Source organism: Periophthalmus magnuspinnatus, chromosome 24 (assembly GCF_009829125.3).
Source record: "Periophthalmus magnuspinnatus isolate fPerMag1 chromosome 24, fPerMag1.2.pri, whole genome shotgun sequence".
Taxonomy (NCBI): domain Eukaryota; kingdom Metazoa; phylum Chordata; class Actinopteri; order Gobiiformes; family Gobiidae; genus Periophthalmus; species Periophthalmus magnuspinnatus.
In genome coordinates, this window is record NC_047149.1 from 25,266,300 (window position 1) to 25,278,065 (window position 11,766).

General features: G+C 45.9%; 1 protein-coding gene across 2 annotated transcripts; it reads left to right on the top strand.

Annotated features, from left to right (window-relative positions):
• Window positions 1-999: 999 nt before the first annotated feature.
• On the top strand, window positions 1,000-11,075 carry lamp5 (lysosomal associated membrane protein family member 5). 2 transcript variants are annotated; one of them, XR_008649229.1, is made up of 7 exons: window positions 1,000-1,194; window positions 1,915-2,084; window positions 2,191-2,322; window positions 2,898-2,994; window positions 5,475-5,663; window positions 8,353-10,296; window positions 10,376-11,075. XR_008649229.1 is itself a non-coding variant. In XM_033990662.2 (6 exons), exons 1-6 carry the CDS (start codon window positions 1,134-1,136, stop codon window positions 8,526-8,528), a joined length of 825 nt encoding a protein of 274 aa, XP_033846553.1. In that variant the 5' UTR covers window positions 1,000-1,133; the 3' UTR covers window positions 8,529-11,075. The 2 variants fall into 2 exon arrangements, 1 of the variants encoding a protein (XP_033846553.1); XM_033990662.2 differs by having other exon boundaries at window positions 8,353-11,075.
• The last annotated feature ends 691 nt before the right edge of the window (window positions 11,076-11,766 follow it).

The following is an 11,766-nucleotide window of genomic DNA, read 5'->3' on the forward strand; positions in this document are numbered from 1 at the left end:
AGTTGTTATCTGGCTCCTTTAATACTGTTTTATAGTATGTGTTCAATAAAATCCAGGTGAATGGGACAAAACTCTGACTCTGCTCTTTGGTTTTTTTCACCTGAGACTTGAACCTGAGCGCGCGGGTTTTACTGTGTCCAGAAGTGTCACAGATACAAGTGTCCACAAGTGTCCACAAGTGTCCACAAGTGTCCACAAGTGTCCACAAGTGTCCACAAGTGTCCAAATGTGTCCAAATGTGTCCAAATATATATGTTCAGATAAATGCAAATGTCCAGATAAAAGTCCAGATAAGGCCACAGACGCGTGAAGAAAAGATCCTGGTTCATGTTCCTTTAGTCCCTCGTGTCCAGATCGTCCTGGTTCTGGACTCTTCTCCTCACGCGCACAGTGCGTGTGTCAGACGGAGCCTCAGGTGTCGGGAGCGCGCCTTGTCCCGCGCTTTTTTCCCTCAGGTTTTCAGAGTTTCAAGTATTTTCACTCTCCCGGGTCCACTGTTCCCTCCGGAGCCGCACAGCCCTGAGCCGCACAGCCCTGAGCCGCACAGCCCTGAGCCGCACAGCCCTGAGCCGCACAGCCCTGAGCCGCACAGCCCTGAGCCGCACAGCCCTGAGCCGCACAGCCCCCTCGCCTCCGGGTCGAGTCCTGAGACACTGTGACCTGTGACTCTGCTCAGAGTTTGACACAGACTGAGGAAGGAGCCGCGGGGATAAAGTTTTGTTGCTGTGACGCGAGGAGCAGCTGGACACCTCAGAGGGGGGAGGGCACGAGCGCACGAGGGAGGACAGGGGGAGGGCATCTGGAGTGAGAGGAGGAGGGGGTTCAGTCACGGAGCAGCAGGACAGCTCCAGAGGACAGTTCTGTGGGACCAGGCGTCTCTGTCTCCTGTCTTTTGTCTCCTGTCTTTTGTCTCTAAGCCCCGGATGTTCGGAGTTTTGGCTCAGACTTGACTCGGGCGGACGGTACCGGCTGGACCTGGTTTTGGCGCAGTCCGGATGGTGTGCGCGTGCCTCCTGAGGTGAGTGGAGCCGCGTGAAGCCTCCTCTCTCTCCTCCTCCTCCTCTTCCTCCTCTCTCTCCTCGTGAGGAGCGCCTTCACTCGCGCATCGGAGCACGGAGCGCGCGCACACAGACATGGGAGCCGCGCGGATCAGCACCGCGGAGAGCGGCCGGCTCCTGCTCCGCGTGCTCTGCGGTGAGTCTGGACCTGTGTGTGGACGTGTGTGTGGACGTGTGTGTGGACGTGTGTGTTGACGTGTGTGTGGACGTGTGTGTGGACGTGTGTGTGGACGTGTGTGTGGACGTGTGTGTTGACGTGTGTGTGGACGTGTGTGTGGACGTGTGTGGACGTGTGTCTGTCCCTCAGCCGCACAGGTCTGATCCACAGCAAAAGACGAAGTTTAAATCTGTCACTGGACAAATGGCTCCTTCAGCTCAGGTCATTTCACTCGTGTCCAGCAGAGACCTGAGCTCAGTCTCGTCTGCACTGTACAGTGATTTGTCCAGTGACAGATTTAAACTTGGTATTTTACTGTTTAAACATGTGACGTGCGCGTGAGGGGGTCGTGGGTTAAATCTGGACTTTTATGTCTCGTGATTTCACAGACCCGGACCGACCCGAGCGGATCTTTAGACTTTGACTCAGGACTTTTGTGCCAACTCTGCAGTTTTTTAGCTCTGTGTGTGTGTGTGTGTGTGTGTGTGTGTGTGTGTGCGCGCGCGAGTATATATACGTGTGTGTGTGCGCGCGTGTGTGTATGTTTGTGTGTGTATGTAGTGTGTGTATGTGCGTGCGCGCGCGCTCCACTTCTCTCTGTGTGTGGTCGTGTGTGTATGTATGTGTGTGATCGTGCGTGTGTATGTGCGCGCGCGCGCTCCTCCTCATGCTTCTCTCTCTGTGCGCGTGCATGTGCAGGTGTCCTGTCCGTGGCGCTCGCTCACGAGGGGGAGAATCTCTCCGGTTTGTCCAATAATCCGGACAAGTCCATCTTCGCCGTGCGCGAGAACAGCACCACGTGCCTCATGGTGGAGTTCGCGGTCAAGTTCCTCGTGCCGTACGACGTGCTCGCGCTCAACGGGATCGACGTAAGAACTTTATGTGTCCAGAGTTTACACTGTCCTAAAGACACAGAAAAGACACAGAAAAGACAGTGTCCCACTGTCCTGTAGTTTGACTGACTCTGTGTTGCAGCTGATCACGGAGCAGGCGTCGTTCACTCTGCCCCGCAGCGCAGAGATCGAGGGAAAATGCGGCAGCGCAGACTCAGAAATCCACATCAGCTGGAAGAACAAAGAGTTTACACTGCGCATCTACTTCAGCAAGGTACACACACACACACACACATATACACATACACAAACACACACACACACACACACACACCCACATATATACACACACAACACACACACACACACACACCCACATATATACACACACAACACACACACACACACACACCCCTACACATACACAAACACACACACACAACACACACACACACACACACATATACACCCCGACATATACACACACACATATATATATATATACACACACAAATACACACACATATATACACACACACACACACACACCCCCACACACATATATATACACACACATATATACACACACACACCCCTACACACCCCAATACACACACACACACACCCACGCACATATACACACACACACACCCACACACACACACACACACACACACCCACCCCCACATATACACCCCGACATATACACACACACATATATACACACACACACACCCACCTACACCCACATACACCCCCCCACACACACACAGTGCACTGTTTTTCAGTGTAAATGTTCATATTTCTGTAGTTGTGTGTTTCTAAAGTGTGTGTTGTGTTGTGTTACAGGAGTTCCGTGACAAAGGTCTGGAGGTTTGGAAGATCAACAAAGTGCAGTTTGTCTATGACACGAGTGAAACGGCACATTTCATCAACGCCTACAACCGTGAGTCTGTGTACACCACCACATACACCACCACATACACCACCACATACACCACTACACATACACCATCACACATACACCACCACCACACATACACCACCACACACACACCATCAAGTATACACCACCACACATACACCACCATACACCACCACACATACACCACCACACATACACCATCACACATACACCACCACACATACACCACCACACACACACACCATCATATACACACCATCACATACACCACCACACACACACCACCACACACACACCACCACACATACACCACCACGCATACACCACCACACACACACACCATCACACACCACCACATACACCACCACACATACACCACCACACACCACCACACACACACACACACCATCATATACACACCATCACATACACCACCACACATACACCACCACCACACACACACCATCACACACCACCACATACACCACCACACATACACCACCACCACACATACACCACCACACATACACCACCACACATACACCACCACGCATACACCACCACCACACACACACCACCACACACCACCACACACACACACCATCATATACACACCATCACATACACCACCACACATACACCACCGCACATACACCACCGCACACCACCACACACACACACCATCATATACACACCATCACATACACCACCACACATACACCACCGCACATACACCACCGCACATACACCACCACGCATACACCACCACCACACATACACCACCACACACCACCACACACACACACCATCATATACACACCATCACATACACCACCACACATACACCACCACCACACACACACCATCACACACCACCACATACACCACCACACATACACCACCACCACACATACACCACCACACATACACCACCACGCATACACCACCACCACACATACACCACCACACACCACCACACACACACACCATCATATACACACCATCACATACACCACCACACATACACCACCGCACATACACCACCGCACACCACCACACACACACACCATCATATACACACCATCACATACACCACCACACATACACCACCGCACATACACCACCGCACATACACCACCACGCATACACCACCACCACACATACACCACCACACACCACCACACACACACACCATCATATACACACCATCACATACACCACCACACATACACCACCGTACACCACCACACACCACCACACATACACCACCACATACACCATCACACACCACCACATACACCACCACGCATACACCACCACCACACATACACCACCACATACACCATCACACACCACCACACATACACCATCACACATACACCACCACATACACCATCACACACCACCACACATACACCATCACACATACACCACCATACACCACCACACATACACCATCACACATACACCACCACACACCACCACACACACACCATCACACACACCACCACACACACACACCATCACACACCACCACATACACCACCACACATACACCACCACCACACATACACCACCACACATACACCACCACGCATACACCACCACCACACATACACCACCACACACCACCACACACACACACCATCATATACACACCATCACATACACCACCACACATACACCACCGCACATACACCACCGCACACCACCACACACACACACCATCATATACACACCATCACATACACCACCACACATACACCACCGCACATACACCACCACACATACACCACCACGCATACACCACCACCACACATACACCACCACACACCACCACACACACACACCATCATATACACACCATCACATACACCACCACACATACACCACCGTACACCACCACACACCACCACACATACACCACCACATACACCATCACACACCACCACATACACCACCACGCATACACCACCACCACACATACACCACTACATACACCATCACACACCACCACACATACACCACCACGCATACACCACCACCACACATACACCACCACACACCACCACACACACACACCATCATATACACACCATCACATACACCACCACACATACACCACCGCACATACACCACCGCACACCACCACACACACACACCATCATATACACACCATCACATACACCACCACACATACACCACCGCACATACACCACCACACATACACCATCACACATACACCACCATACACCACCACACATACACCATCACACATACACCACCACACACCACCACACACACACCATCACACACACCACCACACACACACCACCACACATACACCACCACACACCACACACACACTCTCACTTAGTAATGAGCAATTCTTGTTATTATTTATTTATGTGTGTAATAATCATCCTTGTGTAATAATGTTTTGTTGTGTTCCATTGTGTTCCGTTGTGTTCCATTGTGTTCCGTTGTGTTCCGTTGTGCAGCGGGGAAACACACGGCCAGCAGTCACCGTCTGTCGGCGCTCGTGACGCCCGCGGGCCGCTCGTACGTGTGCGCGGCGCAGCAGACGCTCACGCTCATCTCCAGTGACCATCAGAAGGGCGTCACCGTGTCCATGTACGACGTGCAGATACAGCCCTTTGACATCACCTCCGACTTTGTCTTCAGCGAACGTAAGGACGCAACACACGAGACAGTATGAGACAGTATGAGACAACACGCACGAGACAATATGAGACAGTATGAGACGGAACGAGACAGTATGAGACAACACGAGACAACACGCAGGAGACAACATGAGACAGTATGAGACAGTATGAGACGGAACGAGACAGTATGAGACAACACGCAGGAGACAGTATGAGACAGTATGAGACAACACGCAGGAGACAGTATGAGACAACACGAGACAACACGCAGGAGACAGCACGAGACCGTATGAGACAGTATGAGACAACACGCAGGAGACAGCACGAGACCGTATGAGACAGTATGAGACAACACGCAGGAGACAGCACGAGACAGTATGAGACAGTATGAGACAACACGCAGGAGACAGTATGAGACAACACGAGACAACACGCAGGAGACAGCACGAGACCGTATGAGACAGTATGAGACAACACGCAGGAGACAGCACGAGACAGTATGAGACAGTATGAGACAACACGCAGGAGACAGCACGAGACAGTATGAGACAACACGCAGGAGACAGTATGAGACAACACGCAGGAGACAGCACGAGACCGTATGAGACAGTATGAGACAACACACAGGAGACAGTATGAGACAACACGAGACAACACGCAGGAGACAGCACGAGACCGTATGAGACAACACGCAGGAGACAGTATGAGACAACACGAGACAACACGCAGGAGACAGCACGAGACAGTATGAGACCGTATGAGACGGAACGAGACAGTATAAGACAGTATGAGACAACATGAGACAGTATGAGACGGAACGAGACGGTATGAGACAACACGCAGGAGACAGTATGAGACAGTATGAGACAACACGCAGGAGACAGTATGAGACAGTATGAGACAACACGCAGGAGACAGTATGAGACGGAACGAGACAGTATAAGACAGTATGAGACAACATGAGACAGTATGAGACAGTATGAGACAACACGCAGGAGACAGCACGAGACAGTATGAGACAGAAAGAGACAGTATGAGACAACACGAGACAATACGAGACAGAATGAGACAGTATGAGACAGTATGAGACGATACAGCACCACGCCGCACCACTGCTGTAAAAACTACTTAAGGCACAAAGTGAAGTTATATTGATTCATTTCACATTTTAAAATTGACTTAACACAAAAATATGACCCTTGCTGCAGAAATTAACAATATAAAACTAAATATGAGATAAAATTAGACCATAGTTCACTGCTTAAATGGATCTGGAGTGTTTAGTCTTCACATTCTCTCCTCTGGTATCTCATGTGTCATCATTAATATACATAAAAAATAAACAAATAAATACAAAATAAACAAAAAGATTTAGCATGTCTTGCTCTCCGGTTCCTGTAGGAGACATTTTGAGGACTTTTCATTATTCAGATACAGTGTTTGGTTCAATGAGGAGACTGATCTGTTGTTTCATGGACGGTGTGACCTCAGCAGACGAGTGACTGCAGAAGAAAAGGTAAAAGCATAAAACCAGAGTCATAAAGAAAAGAGAAAGAAGAGACGCTGCAGCTCTTAAAGGGACGGACACTATGAGGTTTATACTTTACAGCGAGAGAGAGAGAGACAGAGAAAGAGGGAAGGAGAGAGAGAGGGAGGGGGGAGAGGGAGGGAGGGAGAAAGAAAGAGGAAAGAGGAAAGAGAGGGAGAGGCTGTTGCACTGAGTATTTCTAAGTGGAGTGTGTTTGTTGATGTACAATTTCAAAAAGGTCCATATTACACTATTTTCTAATCTAGATTCTAATGTTATTTTCTCATCACAAACAGACCTGGAGTTGTGTTTTATTTCATGTTGAAGGTAACGTCCCTTCCCCCTCGCATCTATGGTTTAGCAAAGAGCAGACGCTTAGCAACGCTGTCAATCAAACCTGTTGCTAACGCTAACAGGAGCGACCTCGGGGAAAGAAGGCGCCTGATTTGTCTGTTATTAATGTTCATATCTTGATTTACAGACACAAAAGTGAAATAAAAACCCCAGGATCATGTAGAGGGTTAATACGAACATTTAAGACCAAAATGAGTCTGAAGCAGCAGAGACAGAGAGAGGACACAGTAAAAAAATAAGCAAATAAATGTTTTTTAAAAAAACCCAAAAAACCAAACTCAAAATAACAAAAAAACAAAAAAAACAAAAAACAAAACACTCAAAATAACAAAAAAGAAACTAAACAAAAAAAAATCATCTCGAAATAACAAAAAAATTATAAAAATAACAAAAATAAAACTTTGAAAAACTTGAAAAACTTGAAAATAAACTTAAAATAACTAAAAAAAAAAAAACCCAAACAAAATAAATAAATAAACAAATTTAAAAAACACCTCAAAATAACAAAAAAAAAAATATATATATATAATAAAAATAACTTTAAAAAACCCAAACTCAAAATAAAAATAAAAAAAACAACCTTAAAAAAATAAACTCTAAATAACAAAAAAATTAAATGAACCCCAGGATCATGTAGAGGGTTAATATGAACATTTAAGACAAAAAAGAGTCAGCAGCAGTTACAGAGAGAGGACACGGCTTTTACATAGAAAGTGAATTGGAGCCAGAGTCGCCCATGTTCACTTCCTGTCTGTAATGCTAGCAGGTTAGCTACATCCGTTTATACAGTCTTTGAGCTCACTGTGTTGTTTTCCCGTGTGTTTCCTGCAGCGTACAAGTGCATCACAGACCAGAGGGAGCGTTTGGAGGAGACGCTGCCCATCGTCCTCGGGGTCATCCTCGGCCTCATCATCGTCATCACTCTGGCCATCTACCACTTCCACCTGAAGCTGAGCACCCCGGTGCCGCAGCTGCCCCGGGACCGCTCCCTCTACAAGAACATGTGAGGCCCAGCGCCGCCTGCAGGGGGCGTCGCGGAGGCCCCAGCCAAATGTACGCAAAAGAATATCAAGGCCATAGATTTATATACGAGTTAAAGGGGACGTGTTATGCTTTATTTAGGTTTTTAAAGATGCGCTGTGTCACTTTTCCGTGCTCGTCTCTGTGGAGATGTGAAAACTGTAACCTGTTCTTACGTGTGATGTCAAGCGCTTGATAAATCTAATGCTCTATTGTGGAACATTTCAAGTCGAGCAATAATAACACCGAGCACGAGGAGCTGGTGGCGTACCCCCCACCAGAAAAATTACATAGTGCACCTTTAAATACAACTGCACATCTTGTTTTATTTAACGTTTGTGCGGAACTTTTTTTCAGCAACGAATTTTATTTCTGTCAGTTTGAAGAATGGAATAAGTTTGGACACATCCTCTAATTAATTTTTATTTATTTATTTATTTTTTACTACTTCCTACATTTTTTTATACAAACAGAAGACATCAAATATATAAAGTACAATATATGGAATTATTTAGCATTGAAAAAAACTTAAATAACTTTACTAAATATTTTTCAACAAAGCAAAGTATGACATTTTTTAAAAGTTGTTGAAATGTTTTTCTTTACTACATAATTCCATATATCTTATTTCATATATTTGACGTCTTCTGTGTGTTTATAAATGTAGAAAGTTGTAAAAAATAAATTTAAAAAACCTTTGACTGGCCGTATAAATGCTCAGAATGATCTTGTAGTGACTTTAAAAACACAGAGGAGCATAAAAAGCGTTTACATTTGCATTAAAACATGGTGGAAAAAAAAGTCTAATTAGCTTAATACCTCCCCTTTAACTAAGAGAACGTTATTTTTCTGAACTTAAATGTATTAAACTGAGGCTCGTTTCATCGTCCTGTAGCTGTTGACCTTTGACCCCGTCCCTGTCGCTGACCCCTGTCTCCGTCTGCACTGCAAAAAAAAAGACTTAAACTCAAAATGATCATCTGATTTGAGTCATTTTAACGAGTTTATTACATTTTAAGTCAAAATTTAAATTGTTGGTGTGAAATGTATTTATTTTTAGATGAACATGGTTTAAAGTGAAGGTTTATGGTGGGATTTATAGTATTTGTTGTAACTTTAAAGACATTTAAGTGACTTTTAAGTTCTGCTTCCTCTTCACTATGTGTCTGTAGGTGTTAGCATACACAATTAGCCGCTATCTGTCTGTCACCATGGCAACTACGAGGGAAGTCAGTCGCAGTGCACGGGGAATTTTATTGTTATTATTATTTATTTAATGTATTTATTGTATTTTTTTGTATTTCCCCTAAAACCAATGGCAATAAATCACAAACAATATTATACAGCCAAGTCCTAATGTGAATTTAACGTGATTTAACGGGGCACTGTGTAACTTTTCGCTCGAGGGTTTGTCCTTTTGCTCGTCTCCATGAAGAGGTTAGTTCTTTGGTTGTCTCTTTTTGGCAGGTGCGCCCCTGTCAGTTGTTGGCTCTTTTTGACAGATTTGCCCCTGTCAACGGTTCTTTTTTTGCACTGCACTCCTGTCAGTCCTCTGTTGGTCGTGGGTTCTTTTTGGCAGGTGTACTCCTGTCTGCCATCGGCTCTTTTTGGCAGATGAGCCCCTGTCAGTCGCCGGCTCTTTTTCCCAATGCGCCCCTGTCTGTCACTGACTCATTTCGGCAGGTGCGCCCGTGTCAGTCATCAGATCTTCTTTCTGCAGATGCGCCCCTGTCTGTCATTGGCTCTTTTTGGCAGGTCCGCCCCTGTCATTGTTTTATTTATGTATTTTTTTCTTTGCAGTGCGCCCCTGTCTGTCATTGGCTCTTTTTGGCAGGTCCGCCCCTGTCATTGTTTTATTTATGTATTTTTTTCTTTGCAGTGCGCCCCTGTCTGTCATTGGCTCGTCAGTCGTCAGTTCTTTTTTGCATTGCTCCCCTGTCGGCTGTTGGTTCTTTTCTGCAGAGCATCCTTGTCTGTCACTGACTTGTTTCAGCAGGTGCGCCCCTGTCAGTCATCAGATATTTTTTCGGCAGGTGCGTCTCTGTCTGTTATGGGCTCTTTCTGCTCCTGTCAGTCGTCGGTTCTTTTCTGCAGTGCACCCCCGTCTATCATCGGCTCTCTCTGGCAGGTGCGCCCCGTCATCGTCGTTTTTCTGCAGGTGCACCCCTGTCGTTGTTTTTTTTACAGGTGTGCCCCTGTCGTCGTCGTTTTTCCGCAGGTGCACCCCTGTCGTCGGCCTCACGTCGAACGCTGCCGTCGTGTTGTGTGGACTTGGTCTTGTGAATCGTGCAGTGGCATAAACTCGGCTCATCTCTGGTGTTTTTTGCTTTGAGCCTGTTCCTCTGGTTTAAATCACGTCTCTGAATGAATCTGAATGTGTCTGTAAAAAAATAACTCACTATTGTACATTTGAATTAAAAAAAATAATAAACAAAATGGAGGATATTTTCCAGAAAAGAGTCTATGCACAAACCTCAGCCAATGCAAACCAGAGCAGTGTCTGATTCACCACGAATAAACTCATGAATCTACAGAGTGAACGCCTTTTTCTGCTTCTGTTCTGTTACAAACATGTTTTTTTACAGTGTTGGGAAGTAACTGAGTACATGCACCGAGAATACTAATACTGCTAATCACTTCATAAAAACAGAATATATTTCAAAATGATACTGTTTACTCTGGTGCCACAATCACTACTTCATAATGTGTCACTTTTTTACACATCTGCACTTGTTTTTAATGTTTTATATGAACTTATCCAGGGTGTCCATACAGTTTTTTTTACAATTTATCAAAAAATATTACAAAGACAGTTGATCAGACATGTTAATCAGACTTGTTCTATTGTTCTCAGTGTTTCCAAAGTGTTTTTCCCTCATTTAATCCGTCAAGACAGGTCTGGATTTCTCGCCGTGTTTCGCTGGAGCAGAGCGTCATCGATGGTTCAGTCACATCTGTATCTTTGGTTTTAGTTCAGTAATGTCCCGTATTTTTGTTTGTTCTTTAACACAGCCCCGGAGAAACAAATCCAGAGGTGTGAGATCTGCTCCATCCCTTCAAAAATATGCAGTGTGATTAAAAACTTTAACTATAACCAGAACAAATGTCATTAATATTTCTTATCAACTGCCTTTGTGATGAAATTCTAAACGTGTAAAAAGACTCTATGGACACCCTGTACATATGTTTTTTTTCGTTGTATCGTATTTTAAACAGGGCATCCAT